This window comes from Dasypus novemcinctus, chromosome 4 (assembly GCF_030445035.2).
Source record: "Dasypus novemcinctus isolate mDasNov1 chromosome 4, mDasNov1.1.hap2, whole genome shotgun sequence".
Taxonomy (NCBI): domain Eukaryota; kingdom Metazoa; phylum Chordata; class Mammalia; order Cingulata; family Dasypodidae; genus Dasypus; species Dasypus novemcinctus.
Genome location: NC_080676.1, coordinates 114,059,752 through 114,081,947, shown reverse-complemented (window position 1 = coordinate 114,081,947; position 22,196 = coordinate 114,059,752). Strand labels below are relative to the sequence as shown.

The 22,196-nt window shown below is 33.2% G+C and overlaps 2 protein-coding genes across 3 annotated transcripts in view; one reads left to right on the top strand and one right to left on the bottom strand.

Annotated features, from left to right (window-relative positions):
• ARL13B (ARF like GTPase 13B) overlaps positions 1–13,419 on the top strand; it is a 102,366-nt gene extending 88,947 nt beyond the window's left edge. Inside the window, exons 9-10 of one of the 2 annotated variants that reach the window (XM_023591460.3) lie at positions 5,825–5,893; positions 11,269–13,419. In XM_023591460.3, coding sequence (XP_023447228.1) covers positions 5,825–5,893; positions 11,269–11,345 — 146 coding nt within the window. In that variant the 3' untranslated portion in view covers positions 11,346–13,419. The other variant, XM_023591474.3, reaches the window with a different exon arrangement.
• STX19 (syntaxin 19) overlaps positions 1–22,196 on the bottom strand; it is a 92,169-nt gene that overhangs the window by 67,733 nt on the left and 2,240 nt on the right. The gene's annotated exons all lie outside the window — the stretch shown is intronic.

Sequence of the window (22,196 nt, the reverse complement as noted above, 5' to 3'; positions counted from 1 at the left end):
TATCCTTCAAAAATAAGGGTGAGTTCAGAGTCTTCACAGACAAAACAAAAACTGATAAAACATGTTACTGAAAGACCAGAATTACAAGAGTAAATAAAGGGATTACTGCAGCCTGAAAGGAAAAACAAGGGCAAGAGCCTTGGAGAAGAGTATAGAAATGAAGATTATTAGGAAGGGTAAATTAAAGGGTAAAAAGACAGACAATAGCATGATATGAAAATAGAAAGTCAAAGGACAAAATGGATGAAGTAAGTAATGCCTTTACAGTAGTAGTATTGAATGTTAATGGCTTAATCTCTCCAATCAAAGGACACAGACTAATAAAATGAATAAAAAATATGAGCCACCTGTATGTTGTCTACAAGAGACCCACCTCAGATGTAAGGACACAACCAGGTTAAAAGTGAAAGAGGTTAGGAAAAGATATTCCATGCAAATAGTAACCAAAAAAGAGCAGGAGCAGTGATACTAATATCAGGCAAAGTAGATTTCAAATGTAAAATTCTTATAAAGGATGAAAGCAGTCATTATATATTAATAAAGGGGCAATTCCCCAAGAAGAAATAACTATATTAAATATTTATACACCTAACCTAAGTGCGCCAAGATACATGAGACACACACTGGCAAAACTGAAGGGAGAGAGAGATATCACTACAAGAATAGTTAGAGACTTCAATACACCACTCTCAGTACTGGATAGAACATCCGGACAGAGGATAAATAAACAGAGGGCCTGAATAATATAATAAGTAAACTACACCTAACAGACATTTATAGAGCATTGTACCCCAGCAGGATATATATTCTTTACAAGTGCTCATGGATCCTTATTCATATGGTCCACATGTTGGCTCACAAGACAAATCTCAATAAATTTTAAAAGATGGAAATTATACAAAACACTTTCTCTGATCATGGTGGAATGAAGCTGGAAATAAATAATTGATGGAAAAAAGGGAAAATTCATGAATATATGGAGATTTAACAACATGCTCTTAATCAGGGTAAAAGGAGAAATTGCAATAGAATTTAGCAACTATCTTGAGACAAATAACAATGAGAATACAATGTAGCAAAGCCTATGGGACACCTCAAAGTTAGTGCTGAGAGGGACATTTATCGCCCTCAATGCTTACATTAAAAAAGAAGAGCTAAAGTTGAATATCTATCTGCACACCTGAAGGAACTAGAAAAAGAACAGCAAACTAATCCCAAACCAAGCCAAAGAAAAGAAATAGTAAGGATAGAGCAAAACTAAATGAAATCAAGAACAACACAAAAATAGAATCAATAAAACCAGAAATTGGTTCTTTGAGAAGATCAAAAAATCTACAAACCCTTAGCTAGATAAGAAAAAAAAAAAGACACAAATAAATAAAATCAGAAATGTGGGGGGGACATTACTACTGACCCCACAGAAATAATAGCGATCATTAGAGGATACTGTGGACAACTGTATGCCAAAAAACTAGACAATGTAGATGAAATGGACAAATTCCTAGAAACACAAGAACCACCTACACTGAACCTCGAAGAAATAGAAGACCTCAGCAAACCAATCACGAGTATAGAGATTGAAAGTATTATCAAAAACCTTCCAAACATGAAAAGCCTGGGACCAGAGGGCTTCACAGGTTATTCTGCTATTCATTCAAAAATGATCTACTACCAGTCTTGCTCAAGCTCTTCCAAAAAATTGAACAGGAAAGAACATCACCAAACTAATTTTATGAAGCCAACATTACCATAATACCAAAACCAGGTAAAGATACTACCAAAAAAAAAAAAAAAATTACAGACCAATATCTCTAATGAATATAAGATGCACAAATCCTCAACAAAATACTTGCATACAGAATCCAAATACACATCAAAAGAATTATATACCACACTCATGTGGGTTTTATCCAGGTGTGCAAGGAGGGTGGTTCAACATCAGAAAATCAATTAGTGTAATAAGCTACACTGATAAATTGTAAGAAGAAAAATCACATGATCCTTTTGATTGATAGAGAAAAGGCTTTTGACAAAATACAGCACATTTTCTTGATAAAAACACTCCAAAAGATAGGAATTGGAAGCTTTCTCAATATGGTAAAATGCATATATGAAAAACCTATAGTTAGCATTGTACTCAATGGTAAAAGACTGAAAGCTTTCCCGCTGAGATTAGGAACAAGACAAAGATGCCCACTATCACCAGTATTGTGCTAGAAGTTCTAGCTAGAGCAATTAGGCTAGATAAAGAAATAAAAGGCACCCAAATAGGAAAGGAAGAAGTAAAACTTTAATTATTTGCTGATGAAATGATCCATATATAGAAAATACTGAAAAAGTCCACAAAAAAGCTACTAGAACTAATATATGAGTTCAGTCAAATGGCAGGATACAAGATTTATATGCACAATCAATAGCATTTCTGTATACTACTGATGTGCAATCTGAAATTTAGAAGAAAAATTCCCTTTTGTAATAGCGACTAAAAGAATCAAATATTTAGGAATAAACTAAACAATGACATAAAGGACCTGGATTCAGAAAACCATAAAACATTGCTAAAAGAAACTGAAGAAGACATAAATGGAAGGACATTCCATGTTCATGGATTAGAAAACTAAATATCATTAAGATGTCACTCCTACCCAAATTGATTTACAGATTGAATGCAATACCAATAAAAATCCTAATAGCCTTTTTTGCAGAAATGGAAAAGCCAATAATCAAATTTATTTGGAATGGTAAAGGGCCCAAATAGCCAAAAATACCTTTAAAATGAAGAACAAAGTTTGAAGACTCCCACTTCCTGACTTTCAAGCTTTTTACCTAGCTAGAGTGGTAAAAACAGCACGTTACTGGCATAAAGACAGTATGATCAGTGGAACTGAATTGAGAACTAAGGAGTAGACCCTCACATCTATAGTCAGATGATTTTTCACAAGGTTGTGAAGCCTCCCACTGTGCCAGAACAGTCTGTTTAACAAGTGGTGCTGGGAGAACTGGATAGCCATATCCAAAAGAAAGAAAAGAGGACCCCTATCTCATACCTTATACAAAAATTAACTTGAAATGGATCATTGATTTAAATATAAAAGTGGCAACCATAAAACTCCTAGAAAAAAATGTAGGTAAACATCTTCAAGATCTTGTGGTAGGTGGTAGTTTTTTAAACCTTACACCAAAGCTTGAGCAACAAAAGAAAAAAATGATAAATGGAACCTCTTCAAAATTAAACTCTTTTGTACCTTAAAGGACTTTGTCAAAAGAGTGAAAAGCAGCTGACTCAGTGGGAGAAAATATTTGGTAATAACGTATTTGATGAGGGTTTAATATCCATGATATATAAAAAGATAATACAGCTCAACAATGCAAGGAAAAACTACCTGGGGAAAAAAAAAATGGGCAAAAGACTTGATAAGACAGCTGTCCAAAGAAGAAATATAAATGATGAAGAAACACATGAAAAAATGTTCACTATTACTAGCCATTAGGAAAATGCAAATCAAAACTACATTGAGATATCATTTCACATCTTCTGGACTGACCACTATTAAAAAATACAATGTGTGGAGAGATAGGAACTCTTATTCACTGTTGGTGGGAATGTAGAAAGTTAGTCACTATGGAGGACATTTGGCAGTTCCTAATCAAATTGAATTATAGAGGGTGGCAGACTTAGCCCAGTGGTTAGGGCATTTGTCTACCACATGGGAGGTCGGCGGTTCAAACCCCAGGCCTCCTTGACCCGTGCTGATGCGCGCAAGGAGTGCCCTGCCATGCAGGGGTGTCCCCGTGTAGGGGATCCCCATGCGCAGGAGTGTGCCCCATAAGGAGAGCCACCCAGCGCCAAAGAAAAGTGCAGCCTGCCTAAGAATGGCGCCGCCCACACGGAGAAATGGCACAAGATGAGCAGCAAAAAGAAACGCAGATTCCCGTGCCGCTAACAACAACAGAAGTGGACAAAGACACAGCAAATAGACACAGAGAACAGACAACCAGGGTGGGGGGGAAGGGGAGAGAGAGAAATAAATAAATAAAGAAATCTTTTGAAAAATAAATAAATAAATAAATTGAATTATAGAATTGCCATGTGACCCAGCAATACTATTACTAAGTATATACCCTGAGGAACTGAGAGCAACGACACGAAGAGACATCTGCACACCAGAGTTTATAGCTGCATTATTCATGATCGCCAAGAGTTGGAAACAACCTAGGTGTCCATCAACTGATGAATGTGGATAAACAAATTGTGGTATATACACACAATGAAATATTATGCAGCAGTAAGAAGAAATTAAGATGTGAAGCATATAACAACATGGATGAACCTGGAGGATATTATGTTGAGTGACGCAAGCCATTCACAAAGGACAAACACTGTATGATTGTGCTATTATGAACTAAATATATTATGTAAACTCATGGAATTAATAACTAGAATATAGGTATCAGAAAAGAGAATGAGGCTAGAAAATGGAAAGCTTTGCAGAATTTGGTAATAGGTTGTTTGTAAATCTGGAAATGGAAATGGTGAAAGCACATCATGATGTTTGTAACTAAAGTTATTGTATGGGTATGACAGTGATCGAAAGAGAAAGTTTAAGGACATGTATATTGTTAGAAGGGAGGTTAAGAACTAGTATATAGTATATACTATATATACTGTATGTAGTGTAACCTCATGTAAAATACGATATGGGTGATACTGCATTTATAAGCCTGTTTTAGAAAATATAAATACTAATATACTAGAGAGAAGGAAACAGAACAGCAGGTATGTACAGGAGGGGGAAGCATAGAGAGGTTGAGAGGTGATATTTTGTTTGTTTTTTATTATTGTTACTTAAATAAAATGCTCTAAAGTGATTGAAGTGATAAATGTATAACTATGTAATTATACAGAATACCATTGATTAAACACTTTGGATGGATTTATGCTTTATTAATATGTATTAGTACAGTTTAATTGTTTAAAAAAAAGACAAGGGAAGGTATTTACAACATGTTTTTATAAAAAGCAGGTGATAAAGCTTTCCATTGTATGGACCCACTTTTGTAAATATATTATGTAAAAAAACCTAATAAGAAAAGTTTGTCCCAAGCACTTCCTAGAATATGTTCAAGCTGTATTTGAAATATTAATATCCAGGTTACCAGAAAGAGTTAAGTTTGATAGATGGCTAATGTGAGCTTTTAAAAAATTGGATCTTTAATCCTGAAAACTAACATTTAAAATTAAGATGTGTGAATTTTAAAAAAATATTTCTAACATATATACATCTACCTCCTAAGTTTTTATGAGAATTAAGTATAGTATTTCATGTAAAGCCTGGGACATACTATCTATATAATAATTTTAAGTTCAATTAAGCATGGTTTCTTTTATAAAATAGATGCTCAATAAGTATCTGATAAATGTTTATATTGAATAAATATTTGTATGAATATGTTTATAATGTCGTTGTAGCCTTTCAATGATGTTTTAGATGCTGAAATTGCCCTTTGAGAAATATTACTTATAGCCTTTTCTAAGGAGTTAAAATGGTACCCTAAATTTATTACTGATTTGAGAGTAGTGAAGGTGGTTAATTTTTTAATTAAAAATGAATTAAAATGTTAATCAAGATATTAGAATCCTTTGATTACATTTTAAAATAGAAATTATTTAAAATGTGTTTATGGCTATTCAAGACTGAGTCATTCTGTATATTTGAAAGGACATCAAATGTTATATACACTTCCTATGGTGTGGGGGATCCTCCCAGCGGATCTAAAGAGACATTGTTTAATGATGTTTAAAAATGTTTTTCTTTTTCTTTAGTTGGCTGGGGAACCCCCAAAGTCACTAGACTTCCAAAACTTGAGACTCATGGTGAAACACGTCATAATGGTAATGCAAAGGTTCAGTTTTCAAATATCATCTGTATATATTACATTCACTTTTCTTTACTTTGTAACTTCAACAAAATTTTATTTTTGGAAGCTTTTAAATCCATAGCCATCCTTTTTCATTATACTTCATTTTTACAAGTTATTTCATTTTTTATTAATATGCACTTTATATCTTTATAATTTTATTTTATGTTTATCTTAGAATAGAGAGGTTAGAAAGAATCATAGATTGCATTTATCCATTATGTATTTATGCACGTAATGATAAAAAGGGAAATGGTTTTAAACAATTTATTTAAATATGTGTCATTACTTTTCTACTTCTGTTAAAAAACTGCATTGTCCTGTATATACTCAATATACAATGATAATACCACATAATTGTTTTTTCTCTGTTCTTAATAAGATACTCAGATACTAAATATTAAAATGAAGTAAAGATCAACAAAAGATATTGAATCAGAGACGTAAGCCAATAAATAAAGTCCATTTAAATTGATTAGGTAGTGACTTAGACACAAAGTTACTAAAGGCTTGCTTGATGGTTTCCCTTGAATGAAATTAACTTAAACCATAGTCCAGCCAGTACATGGCATTAGAATTCCACAACTTAAAAACTAGATAAAGGGCAGTTTGCATCAGAAAAACTGCCCCATATGACAAGCAGAAATTCTGGCTATAGACTACCAGCACAGTTTCTTTCCATAAAATATTTCCAGTATGCAATAGGAAAATTGTATGTATTTGTAGCCCAATAAACTTACCCATCAGGAGCATCCAATTCCCTTTGAGATGGCTCTGTTGCTTTCCTAAGTAGATCCACTTACCCATTTATTAGAGAAAAGAGTCAAAATTTTAATCTTCAGAAAAGTGTTATCATACAATTTGAAATTATATCAAAATATATTAAAGGTACTATTTGTTTTGTCAGTGTACTATAGTTAAATAAAAATATTTCTTCATTAGACTATATCCTAACTACAGAAATGTTATTTCCAGTGAAATTACATGTCTGTTTCATTTACTGTCTTTATATCATGATGTTTCTATTAACTATTAACTATTATAAGATAGTTCATTTATATCTCTCACCTTGTATATTTTAGAATGTATTTTCAGTTTAAATATTCTAGTTAGAAAAAAATAGTTTGTATATACATATACATACTAAATAAATTATTTTCTCCTATGATGAATAATATTTTTTCTCTGTTTCATATTAGGCACCAGCTAAAACACTGGTGATACCAAGATGAATAATATATACATTCTGCTTTTGTGGAGATCTCAATCTAATAGAGATGACACTTAAGCTAACTGTAGTATAAAACAATTCACAATATATGATAATAGGCTCTGTGGTATAGAATTAGAATGCTGTGCACAAACCACATTTGAAATTAAGAAAAGGCAGTAGAACTGGATCTTGGAAAAATGAGAAGAGTTAGGAGGCAGAAGGAACAGGTAAAGAGCTCACAGTTGGAGAGGTAGGAAAGGATGTTGCTTATTTGGAGAGTAGCATGATTGGAGCTCAGGTTCATGGGAATAAACAGGTAAGGAAGAAAAAATTTAAAGTTACAAAGAGGATTAAAACTGGAATTTCGGTTTAGAGCCAGATTGTGAAGGGCCTAGCAAATATACTAGGATGTTTGGACTTGCTATAATTTTTCAAGAGCCCTATAGTTTTTAGCAAGGAAGTAGCATTATTAGGTTGTTGATTGGGGGAATAATTTGTCATAAAATACAGATTGAACAGTGGTTACACTTGACGTAAGGTCCTAATAAGGAGGCTTTTGCAGTATTCAAAGTGAGAAGTGAGCAAGGGAAATTGGAATAGAGAGTGAACATAGACTCAAGGAATAGTTTCACAATTAAAGTAAATAAGATTGGATGAATGATTGTATATGTGGATAGAAGGAGAGAAGAATAGAGGATAATTTAGCTCAATGGACTGGATGGTTGGTAATTTCTTTAAAATTGACAATACACAGGGAGAAAGGAAACCAGTTTCAGAGAGACATGTAGAATGCGTATAGTCTGAGCTACTTAGAAATATCTGTAGTCCCATACAAGTAAGATTCTAGAGCTCAGAAGAAAAGAACACATGTGAATGTATGGGAGGATTATAAGTAGATTTTTTTTTCAGTAGTCATCACACAATAGGTGATTTGCTCACAATAGGTGCTCTGTGTTTACTGAATGAAAAGGAGGGAATGATAGTTTGCTATTTCTGAGGGAAGGAGGGTCGAACAAGAGGGAAATAAGATCCAAAGAGAAGAAAAAAGCTGATGACAGCCTCTAGGGGGCAAGTGGAAAAAGAGGTTGAAATGGACTAAGAGGAATTTTTGTTGTTTTTTTGTGTTGCTCATTTTTCTGTTGGTTTTAAAATTAAAACTCCTAGGAAAGAGTCAGAATATTTAAGCTTAAGGCCATCGTATCCAGTTTTTCAATTAATTCTCAGTATGTGCCAGTAAATTTTAGCTTTCCAGGGCAGAGGGGAAACACTGTAACTTCACAAGTTTTTAAATATCTTTATTACCAATAAATTTTAACAATCACAGTAACCTGGGTTAAAAAAAAAAAGGAAATAAAAGTCAATTCCACTTTCATTAATGGAGATAAAGCCAGTATAACTTTTTTTTTTCATTCAAAAAGCTTACATTAAATAATTTTTAGGGTTTATCATGAGATGTTCATCAGAGATGCTGATAAGTGACAATTATGTAATTGCATCCTCCTCTTTACCCTAACTTTGAATACATTTCTTTTCCTTTATATACAGCAGCATCTTGATTAAAAGCTGATGGGGGAAGCGGATGTGGCTCAACTTATAGAGTGTCCACCTACCATATAGGAGGTCCAGGATTTGAACCCAGGGCATCCTGGCCCGTGTGGTGAACTGGCCCACACATAGTGCTGTCGCATGCAAGGAGTGCCATGCCGCACTAGGGTGTCCCCTGCATAGGGAAGCCCCACGTGCAAGGAGTGTGCCCCACAAAGAGAGCCGCCCCGTGTGAAAAAAGCGCAGCTTGCCCAGGGGTGGCGCCGAACACATGGAGAGCTGACGCAGCAAGATGATGCAACAAAGAAAGAGACACAGATTCCTCTGCCACCTGATAAGAATGCAAGCAGACACAGAAGAACACACAGTGAATGGACACAAGAGAGCAGACAATGGGGGAGGGGAGGGAAGGGGAGAGAAATAAATAAAAATAAATCTTTAAAAAAGAAAAAGTTGATGACAAGTTGATAACATATACATGAACTATAGTAGATAAAAGTTGACTGCAAATAGCACACTTAAAATACACTCAGGTGAAAAACAATTTGCTTTAATCAGACTGGGAATGTCTAAGGAAGATTCTTATTTTTTTTTATTTTAGACATTTACCTTCATATCAATTTGATTCTACTTTTCTGATTGCTTTTATTGCCTACAACCCTTGTTCAGTGTAACAAAGTAAGATCTGCATTCAGAGAAGAGACTAAAAGAGAATACAGGGAAGTAGCTGTGGCTCAATCAGTTGGGCTCCTGTCTACCCTATGGGAGGCCCTAGGTTCGCATACCAGGGCCTCCTTGTGAAGGCAGGCCCACACGCGGCAGAGAGCCAACTCAGCAAAGTGACGCGAGAAAAAGGGAGACAAGTAAAAACACAGAAAGTGCACAGTGAATAGACACAGAGCAAACAATAAGCAAGCCACAAGTGTGGAGGGGAATAAATAAAAATAAAAAATACAGACACACAGAAGAATGCACAGCAAATGAACAGAGCAGACAGCAAACGGGCTGCAAGGCGGGGGGGATAAAAAATTTTTTAAAATACATATTCACTTTACACTCTCAATCCATACTTTATCAATATGTTGTATATTACATATTATGTCTTATGAGAAAGAGATTAAAGATTTTGTTAGTCATAATACTAAATGTACGAACTAAAGAATATTTTCAAACTTTTTAATTATGAAGGGAAAATACATTTTTGCATGTAATTCTCAAATTTTTCCATGTTAAAAAAGTTTGAAGCCCTTTATCAAACTTTTGACAATTAAGTTGATCATTTCAGTTGGGCATTAATACTCATTTATATGACTTAGTTTAGGCAATAAGAAACTTTTTATGGAATGATTTAATTTTCTGATAAAGAAATAATGCAAAATCAACTGCAGAAATAAACCAGCTTCTTTGGGAGGAAAAAGACACATTGCCATATGCATTTGATTTATCTTTTTTAGGAGTATTTTTAAATTCTAGGGGTAAACATTAGAAAACATAATATTAGCCTTTGGTTTAGTCGTGAGTTCTGTTATGTATTAAAATTCTTATTAATTTTTAATTCAGGAAATAAGAAAATGCATGCTTCAAATTAATCAAACTGAGTGTTTCTGTTATCATTTGAATATTTTAATAATAACTGTAAATACCCTGTGTCTGGCATATTGCTAAGCACTCTATGTACATTATGTCCTTTTAGTACCCACTCTAGCCTTGTGAGACAGGCAACAATATCCCCATTTTGTGCACAAGGAACTAAATCCATGGGGCACATAGCTAGAAAGAGGCAGACTCAGGATTTAAATTTAGATCTGTTCAGCTTTGAAACCCATACCTTTAAGCCACTATGTTATACTTTTACATTAAAATTTATTAGGGCATTTTTGTACCTTAGTAGTTGATTTGAATTTATAGTTGTGAAAAAGTTTATTTTCCCTACCACATTTTTGATATATTTATTTCAAGTGATCCTGAGTGCATGTTTCTAGAATAAATTTAAGGTAATATGCTAGAAAGTAATTACTTATGGTTTACATAGGCCATTAAATTTTATAAGCCAATTTATGAAAATTAAGGCATAGGAATTTATTATAAAGTGTAAGAGAAGACTTTTTTTGTATCAAATATGCCCCAAATCACTAAACAAAAGGATCGTTGTAAAAGATTCCTACTTAGAAGAACACTGGAATAATTAACACTACTAAAGTGCCTAGTGAACAATAGGATAAGCTGGGTTTTATAAATATTGACTTATTGGGTTTTAGTAATAGGTACAATTTCTTATTTGTTTTGTTCTAATGTGAATGTCTAATTGGAAAATAAAATAATAAATCCATTCAGTGCAGCTTTTTATTTAGTCCAGTAAAGATTAATTTCTAATCTAGAGTGAGGAATTTACCCTTGTGGTTGTGTTTGGAATTTATACAAGTTTTCTTGGATTGTGATTTTTTTTTTTTTCCTATTTTCCCAACCCATTCATCACCTACCATGTCAGGATGTCTTATTTTTTAAAGGTGGTAGTTGGAAAATAATGATTTGTTTCAAAAGTCTGGATTTACCATAACTGTTTTGTGTGTTGATTGCCCTTCTTTTCATAGATTTCTATGGGAAGCCACTGCCTCCCCTGGCTGTGCGGCAGAGACCTAACAGTGATGCTCATGATGTGATCTCATAACCAAGTCGTGCGAATGAGCCCTCTTAGCAAGGGCAAGATGAACTGAAGGACTTTCTTCTGTCTCAAAGAAGAAAAATTCTGAACATTGATGACTGGCAAGATAACTATTGCTACTTCAATGGGGAGGTTAAAAACCAAGAATATAAGTGATGTGATAATTGCTTATCCATGGTCTTCATGGTTAAAAAAGAAAGGAAGTAAAGTGACTAGTACACAGAATGGACATTTGCACCAAGTTTGCAAGATTGAGTTGACTCTTTTGTTTACATATCCTTCCTCATGGGCATATTTCTGAAGGAAAACCTCTTCAGAAGAAGAGCCAATGGAGTCTGTGTATTTTCTTTACTATTTGTTTGATAGTCTGTATTTCTATATATTAGAATTTTTTGTTTTTGTAAGATACATGTGCATGTATGGGGCACTTTGGGGATTTATAATCTAAATTTTAACTTTTATATTTTTCTAAAACTTTTGTTTAAGAATGTTAGTTACTATGATACTGATTTTGCACTTTTCTATACATTTTTTTTTTTAATTGTTGTCAGTGGCTAACTATACAAACAGGATATATTTATGTGGTGTAAAGTTACATTTTACAATAGTATTGTTCTTGAAATGTATATCCTAATTTGAACTAATTTTAAAATATTACCTTTTTTTTAAAGAAGCAGATTCTCAGATCTTTTTTTTTTTCTCAGATCTTTATTGTACGAAATTATGTTCTTAAAAAGTACTTCCCAAAGCTAGAATTCAATTTTTTATCCTTATTGTTAAACCCTTTTTTGGTTTCAATAAATGAAAGAGATTTGAGTAACTTTATGACCTAAATGTTTTTTAAATTAATAAAAAGTTACATTAACTCATAATGAAAATCCCAGTAAACATATATTTTAAATTTGAGGCTTTCAGAGATCAAAGTGCTTCTCTCTGTCACTGCCTTGTCAGAAGCTGCAATGACTCTTTTAATTTATTCTAATTCTTTTATGTCTTTAAAGGTAAAAAGACTAAAAGAGCTACTGCAGTTTCAGAAACTTGTGTATTATAACCAAGAAATAGCTTTAGTATTAAAGCAATAAGAATGAAAATACTGGTTCAAAATTGCTTTTGTAAAAGCAACAATTACAAAGTAATTTCTCAATTTAAAATAGCACTTTTCTTACATTTATTAGTGACATCCATAGAATTCTCTATTCATCTGGCATATAGAAAAAATTTTGGATATATAGTTTAAGTAATCAATGCATCATATTGCATTTAACTGAAAGCATACATAATTTATATCAAACTGAGAGTACTATGCAGAGAATGATTCCTGTATCCCATCTTGTTAAAATTAATCAGTTTGGTAGCTTGCACTGAAAATAAATATAATGGTATCTGGATAAATTTAATAAGTACTTATTATGCAGTTTAATATTATTTGCTGTTCAAGTATTATTTAGTAGCAACACATTTTTTAACTGAATTTTCAATTATCAGATCACTTACAATTCTACTCAGCCTTATATATGTTTCTTGGGGTTTCATATATGGGACTTAATATAGGCTACTGATTAAAGAAAAGCATTCTTTTCCAGATATAAAATTCATAACTTAAATTTGATAGGTGGTAAGGTAAAGCAAAACAAGAAGATAGCACATAAATTTTGAACTGGAATTAATAGGAAAACAAGTATTTGTACATCTTTTGATTCTTTTTGTAATGTATAAATTTATTCATTTTTTAAAATGAAATTTATACTTTTGTTATCTTTTTAATATTCATCTAGTCTGAGTAAATATAATCTGTAAAAATTGTTTTCTCCTGGTAATTAATGTAGTGTAAAGTAATAACTAAGAATCTACTAATGAGAATAAATGAAAATATTTTGAAATTAAATATGACAAAAATGTAATAAATATTTATCACTCAAAATTAATTTGTATCCTTAAAGTATCCTAAAAATACGTTTAAAAATCTTTTGTATAGCTACTTCGGTTTTAACATCAAATGGCTACTTTGTTACATAATGCATTCTTACTCCTAATGATCATGAATTCTTACATTTTCACACAATAAATATAATACATATTAGTATTCTGTTTCTTTTTTCATTTGGTAGATTTGAATGTTTTCTTTGGACAATACAATAGATAAGGATTTTGAGATATGATTGGTGAAAGACATTTTCATTCAGTAGATGAAAATAGTGCATTTTTTGTTATATTTTTCTCAGGGCAAGTTTTTATATATATGGGAAAGAATGTTGTCATTTTAAAGGCAGCTAAAAATAGTGTCTTATCACATAATGATTCTAGATGATTATTTTGTTAAACCTACTGAACAACTGATATATTTTTAATTTTTAATTATTAAAAATATTCTGGAAGAATAGCTAGAGGACAGGCTGAAATGTCTTGGAAAAAAATCCATGATTTAGGACACCAGGCAAAGACTGGACACCACCCAGAAGAGAGGGGGTCAAAGGAGAAGAATGATGGCAAAACTGTGAGTTAAAACCAGCGGCACCTATTACTGGCACCCTCCCCCACATTAAACACACGTTAGAATTCTCAGGACTCTGGGCCCGCTATAGAAAAAGGGGACTCCAGAGATTCACCACCCTAGGAAAGGGGACAGAGAGGGACACAGCCTTAGGCAGACTCAGCTTTTGACCCACAATTTGGTCTGCTGTGTCCCACCAGCCCTTCCAGGCTGGGTGGGACTGTACCATTTTTTGCCCTGGAGCTGCAAGGGACTAAAGAAATCCCACCCTCCCAATCTCCTGCTCTACTAACCTGGACTGATTGTTGAGGATGCAGAGGAAAATGGAATTATTTCCTACTGGCAAATAGGAGGGGCCTACCAGCAAAGTCTGGAAAACTGAGAAAGTTTGAATTATAAGCCTGTTTGCCTCTAGGCAGGAACCTCTATCACATTGATCCAGTCTCTGTGTATTGCAGCAACACAGTCTGACCAGATATTGAACTGAGAGGGCTGCCAAAGAGTGCCTCTGCTGACAGACCAAGGAAGTGCATATGAGAAAAGTAAGGCTTTTTCCAGGCTTTATAATATCCCTCCACAAGGGCCTAGGAAGCAGGTATGCAACCCATTACTGGGTACAGAACCCAGTTTTGAGCAACTAACAGGGACAATCCCAATGATCCAGTTTAAACCAAAAATGAAATAGCATCAGTAACACATAGCCTTCTGCCACTAAATCCCTACAAAACGGAGAGAAATTGAACATCTGAGTAAATTGCCATCCCAACAGATGCCTAGACATCACAAAAAAATTACAACTAATCCTAAGAAAATGGAAGACATGGCCCAAGAAAAAGAATATATCAAAGCCCCAGAAGAGATGCAAGATTTCAGACAACTAATTAATGAGATGCACATAAATTTCCAAAGTCTAATTAATGAATTTAAAGACAATACGGCTAAAGATATAAACAGCATCAAGAAGATATTGAGTGAGCACAAAGAAGAATTTGAAATCCTAATTAGAAAAGTAACAGAACTCATGGGACTGAAAGACACAATAAGTGAGATTAAAAGCACAGTAGAGATATACAACAGCAGACTCAAAATGATAGAAGAAAGAATATGTGATACTGAAGACAGAGCAGCTTAAATTGAAGGGAGAAAAGAATGAAAAAAAAAAAAAATTGAGCAGGAGCTCAGGGAGTTGAATGATGACATGAAATGCAACAACATATGCATCATGGCAGTTCCAGAAGGGGAAGAGAAGGGAAAGAGGGCATAAAGAGTATTTGAGGAAACAGCTGAAAATTTCCCAAATCTCCTGAAAGAAATTAACTTACATGTCCAAGAAACACTATATCAGAATCAGATTAAATCCAAATAGACCTATTTCAAGACATACTACTCAGAATGCCAAATGTCAAAGTGAAAATTCTGAGAGCAGCAAGGGAGAAGCAGGCTATCACATACAAGGGATGCCCAGTAAGAGTTAGTGCAGATTTCTCATCGGAAACCATGGAGGTGAGAAGACAATGGTATGAAATAATTAGGATACTGAAAAACTGCCAACTGAAAATTCTTTATCCAGCAAAGCTGTCCTTCAAATATGAAGATGTGTTTAAATCATTCACAAATAAACACACTGAGTTTGTAAAAAAAGAATCCATCTTTGCAAGAAATAGTAAAGGAAGCTTTAGAACCTGAGAGAAAAAAGATGGGAGATAGAGGCTTGGAGGAGAGTACAGAAGAAAGAATAACCAAAATAGTAAAAAGGCAAAAATGTATAATTGACATATGAAAACCAAAAATTAAAATGGTGGAAGTAAATAATGCATTTACAGTAATGTCATTGGATGTGAATGGATTAAACTCCCTAATCAAAAGATTAAAAAAAAAAAAAAAGCATGAGCCATCCATATGCTGCTTACAAGAGACTCACCTTAGACCCAGGGATACAAACTGGCTGAAAGTGAAAAGTTGGAAAAAGATACTCCATGCTAATAGTAACCAAAAAAGATTAAGGGTAGCTATACTAATATCAAACAAAACAGACTTTAAATATAAAGAAGTTACAAAAGATATAGAAGACCATTATATATTAATAAAAGGGACAATCCACCAGTAAGAAATAACAGTCATAAATATCTAGGCATTTAACCGGGGTGCACCAAAATACATAAGAAAATCTCTGGCAAAACTGAAGGGAGAAACAGATACCTTTAAGATAATCGTTGGAGACTTCAACACACCACTCACATCATTAGACAGATAAATGACAGAAGTTTAACAAGGAAGCAGAACTTGAACAATATGATAAATGAATTAGACCTAACAAACATACAGAATGTTGCATTCACAATCAGTGGGTTATACATTCTTCTCAAGAGCTCATGGATCTTTCTCCAGGACTGACCACATGTTGGGGCACAATGCAGCTCTCAATAACTATAAAAAGATTGAAATTACACAAAGCACTTTCTCAGAACATATAGAATGAAATTGGTAATCAATAATAGGAAACATGTAAATTCACAAATGTGTGGAGGCTAAACAACACATTTCTAAATAATCATTGGGTCAAAGAAGTAATTGCAAGTGAAATCAGTAAATACATTGAGAGAAATGAAAACAAGAACACAATTTATCAAAACTAATGAGATAGAGCAAAGGCAGTCTTGAGTGGGAAATTTTAAGCCCTAAAAGCCTATATTAAAAAAGAGGAAAGAACTAAACGCAAAGATTTAACTGAACTAGAGAAACTAGAAAAAGAAAAAGTCAATCCCAAACCAAGCAGAATGAAATAAATAATAGAGATTAGAAAAGGAATAAATGAAATTGAAAACAAAAAAAAAAGAAAGTCAACAACCAAAAGCTGGTTCTTTGAGAAGATCAATAAAATGGACAAACCCCTAGTTAAACTAACAAAGAAAAAAAGAGAGAAGATGCAAATAAGTACAATCATAAATGAAAGGGGGGAAGTTACGACTGACCCCAAAGAAATAAAAATAATCATAAGAGGATATTATGAGAAACTGTATTCCAACAAACTTGACAGCCTAGATGAAACGGATAAATTCCTTGAAATCCACAAACAACCTACACTGACACTATAAGAAATACAAGATCTTAACAAACCAATTACATTCAAAGAAACTGAATCAGTTATTAAGTCTCCCGCCAAAGAAAAGTGTAGGACCAGATGGTTTCACAGGTGAATTCAACCAAGCATTTGAAATTAACACAAAGCCTGTTTAAACTCTTCCAAAAATTTGAGGAGGGAAAATTACCCAACACATTTTGTGAAGCCAACATCTCCCTAATACCAAAGCCAAATAAAGACACTATAAGAAAAGAAAATTACAAGCCAATCTCTCCAATGAACATAGATGCAATAATTCTCAACAAAATAATGGCGAGTTGAATCCCATAGTAAATCAAAAGACTTACACATCATGAGCCAAGTGGGATTTATTTCTGATATGCAAGGCTGGTTGAACATAAAATCAATCAGGTTAATACACCACATTAACAATTTGAAGTTAAAAAAAAAACATACATGATCATTACAACTGATACAGAAAAGGCATTTGACAAAATTCAGCATTCTTTCTTGATAAAAATGCTTCAAATGATAGGCGTAAAAGGAAAATTCCTCCTTATAATAAAAGGCATCTATGAAAAACCCACAGTCAACATCATGCTCAATGGGGAAAATTTGAAAACTTTCCATCTAAGATTAGGAATGAGACAAGGACGTCCACTGTCACCACTGTTATTCAACAATGTATTAGAAATTCTGGCTAGATCAATTAGTCAAAAAAAATTAAAAGCATCCAAATAGGAAAAGAGAAGTAAAACTATTTGTGAATGACATGATCCTATATTTAGAATATTCTGGAATGTGTACAAAAAAAGCTACTTGAGCTAATAAACAAGTACAGCAAAGTGGCATGATATAAGAGCAACATGCCAAAATAAGTAATGTTTTTGTACACTAGTATTGAACAATCTGAGGAGGAAATCGAGGAAAAATCCATTTAGAATAGCAACAAAGAGACTCAAATAACTAGGAATCAACCTAACCGAAGAAATTCAGGACATATATGCAGAAAACTACAAAACAATGCTAAAAGAAATCAGCGCAGACCTAAACAAATGGGAAGATATTTTGTGTTCATGGATTGGAAGACTAAATATCCTGAAGATGTCAATCCTACCCAAACTGACTTACAGATTCAATGCAATACTAATCAAAATTTCAAAAGCCTCGTTTAGAGAAATAGAAAAGGCAATTATCAAATTCATTTAGAAGGGAAATTGAACCCGAATAGCCAAAAGCATTCTAAAAAAGAAGAGCAACATGGGAGGAAATTCACTGCCTCACCTTGAAATATATTACAAAACTACTGTGATCAAAATAGCATGGTACTGGTACAATGATAGACAGATTAATCAGTGGAACAGAACTGAGAGTCCAGAAATAAACCCTCAACTTTCTAGTCAACTGTTTTTTGACAAACCTACATGTCCATTTTACACAAAACAGTCTCCAACGAATGGTCCTGGGAGAACTGGATAATCAAAAGAATGAAAGAGGACCTATATCATTCCCTAAACAAAAATCTCCTCAAAATGGATCAAAGAGTTAAATATAAAAACCAGGACCATAAAATTCCTAGAAGAAAATATAGGGAAACATCTTAAAGACCTTTGTGGTATGTGGTGGTTTCTTGGACCGTCCACCCAGAACACACGCAACAAAAGAAAAAATAGATAAATGGGACCTCCTCAAAATGAAACACTTTTGTACCTCACAGGACTTTGTTGAAAGGGTGAATAGGCAGCTGACTCAATGGGAGATATTTGGAAATTAGATCCAATAAGGGCTCAATATCCATGATATATAAAGGTGTCACAACTCAACAATAAAAAGACAAATGACCTGATTAAAAAATGGGCAAAACATGTGAATAGACATTTTTCCAAAGAAGAAATACAAATGGCAAAAAAAAAAAAAAAAAAAAAATCACATGAAAATGTTTGAAATATATCACTAATGACTAAGGAAATGTAAATAAAAACTACAATGAGATATCATTTCAAGCCTATTGAATGACCACTATTAAAAAGACAGAGAACTATAAGTGTTAGGATGCGGATGAACATGCATTCATTGTTGATGGGAGTGCAGAAAGGTACAGCCACTGTGGAGTGCTGTTTGGTAGTTCCTAAAGAAGTTGAATACAGATTTGCCATATGACCCTGCAACATCACTACGGGTATATACTCAGAAGAAATGAGACCAGGAATGCGAATAGACACCTGCACACTGATGTTCGTAGCAGTATTATTCACGACTGCCAAAAATTGAAAACAATCCAGGTGTCCATCACAGGATGGAATATTATGCAGCTGTAAGAAGAAATGAAGTCCTAAAGTATATGACAACATGGATGAACCTGGAGGACATTACGTTGAGTCAAACAAGCCAGACACAAAAGGACGAATACTGTATGACTGCATTACTATGAACTAAATGCATTGTGTAATATATTGTATGATTCCATTGGTATAAAATGTAAACATAAATCAATTTATAAGAATGAAATTTGATTAGTTGTTATGTAGAGGTAGGGGAGGCATGCTATAGGGTGTGGAGGTTTTTTTTCAAGTAATGAAATAATACTAAATTTGTTTGTGATGGTAAATGCACAACATTGTGATTATACTAAAATCATTGATTATACACTTTAGACAGATTGTATGGTATGTGAATATATCACAATAAAAACTGTTTAATAAATAAATAATTGTGCAAGAATAGTCATAAATGGCAGCTATGTACAGCAGGGGAAAGAGAGAGATTGAGAGGTGAAGAATTTTCTTGTTTATTATTATTGAAATAATGAAAATACTCTAATAATGATTGAAGTGATGAATGCACAACTATGTGATTATACCAAATACCACTGATATTGTACACTTTGAACAGTATGCTTTATTATTATGTATCAATAAAATTGATTTTAAAAAAATAAAAATAAAAAAGAATTCTGTAGACTTCAAAGTGAAAAATGCATGTGTGTATATGCAAAATATATACATACACAATATAATAGGTAATTTATTTCAAGTATAAAACTGAAGATAGAAACAACACAAGAAAGAAATTTTCCACACTGCTAATAGTGATTTTCAGTTACTGGTTGTGTCTTTCTTTGAATTTTCAAACTACTTCCTTAATTTCATTTTACTTTTATAGTGGGGAGAAGCAAATTTGTAATTTTGTATAAATTAAGTCCTATGTTTTCTGCAAATTTAAAATTAAGTTTTTCAATTTCTCACATTCCATATTAAAGAAATCTGATGCTTCTAGGTGATGCAATAGTTTTTCAAGAGTGAAAATACATGTACAAATTAAGCTTTAACCTCTAAATTTTATCATCCTTGGCTTTAATACCTAACTTTTTCTCCTAATAGAGTATGCTTTGAAACGGTGGCTCCATTATACCACTTATTGAAAAATATATCCTATCTGATCTAAAGAACATACTCAGATATTTCAAAATTTACATAAATGGATAGGTTATCAAAATAGAAATGGTTGTGCAGCTTTGTAGAAACAGAATAATATCAGTTTGATTTTTGAGGAAAAATAAGACATCAGAAATGAATTTCCATTAATGAAACAGATGAGATTATAATTAAAGGGAAAATAGAACTTCAATCATTTGCTTGTTTAGGGTTGCAAATTCCTTCTGTGCATTGATGAGGCCTAGGATACGGGAGTCAGTGATCTCCATACTTTTGTAATAGCCCATCCTTATCAGTAAACTTTTTAAACATGTCTCAATATACATTTATATTTGTTATATAAATGTCCTCCTGTACTGATGTACCTTTTAAATACATAAAAAAGAAGTTAAAAAATATTAGGTGAAAATGAAAGTTATTACATTTACTTCCCAATCTCAATGGATTGTTTTCCAGAGTTTGTACATACCACTTTGGCACCTAAACTAATAAAATGAGAGCCTTAATTATTAGTAAACTACCCCACTGAGATGAAAGTCCAAAACTGCTACACCTATGCTATGTTCTAGCATTAAAGACAGGCTACTTACTCTGTTTTGTTCCTGCCATCTATTTTAAGGAGCTAAGGGTTCTATTGATTTAAGACTGTTCTATGACAAAGTTTATTTTAACCCTTTTAAACATAAACCTTTACATATATATGAACATGAAAGATTGTGAGACATGATGATATGAAAATTCATAAAACATAGTATGTTGGTTTGAGTTTTATGTGGACCCCAGAAAATTGTGTTCTTATATTGAACCTATTGGGAACTTTTGATTAGGTTAGATCAGTTAAGAGTCATTTGATTAGATTGCTCTAGTAAGGTGTAGCCCAGGGTGAGTCTTAATCCTTTTACTGGATCCTTTATAAACAGAGGAATAAGTCACAAACAGGAAAAAAGTCACAGTGCAGAAGCCTCCAGAAGTCAAAATCAGTGAACCCAAGAGAGAGAGAAAAGGGGAGAGATGAGCTGACTCTGCCATTAAGCCCTGCCATGTGCCTGATTGCCCATAGCTGTGACTTGGTGAGACATCATCTCTTGATAATGCTTTGATTTGGCCACTTTCATGGCCTCAGAATGTAAGCTTTTAACCTAAAAAAAACCCCATTCTTAAAGCAAGCTCATTTCTGTTCTATTACTTTGGTAGCATTTAGCAAACTAAAACAGCTAGTATAGGATATAGATTTTTTTGTTTTCATTTTTTTTTTCTTTAGGTAATACAGAGATTGAAACTGGGACCTTGTGCATGCAGGGCAGGCACTCAACCACTAAGCTAAACCTGCTCCATGGGATATAGTTTTAACCTATAAAGTATATTTGTTCTGAAATACCTCACGATCAGCTGACTGTACAATATAAGTATGTATAAGTATGCCTAAGTATGTAAAAATCATTTCCCTGCCTCTCACTAATTCCTTAAGCCCCTTCATTCTCTGGCACTATAATAGTAATAATAAACTAATATAATTTCTGGTATTTGTGACATGCAGTAGTTTCTAACAGATGCTAATACTAAAATGCAATGTGGAGATTTGTTTTTTCTTCAGTGTCCATTTGGGGTCGATTGGGTAGAATCCACTAACATTTTCATGATGGCAAATATTGATTCTAGATAGACTGAGGGTTTAAATATAAAAAAGATCAAACTAGTATGTTAGCACTACAAGATGTTAATATCAGACAAAAAAAAACATTATCCTAAGTGAAAGAAACTAGAATCAAAATACTACTCATTGTATGATTCCATTTATATAAAATGTAAATATAAATCAAATTTTAAAGATTTTGATTAGTGGTTATGTA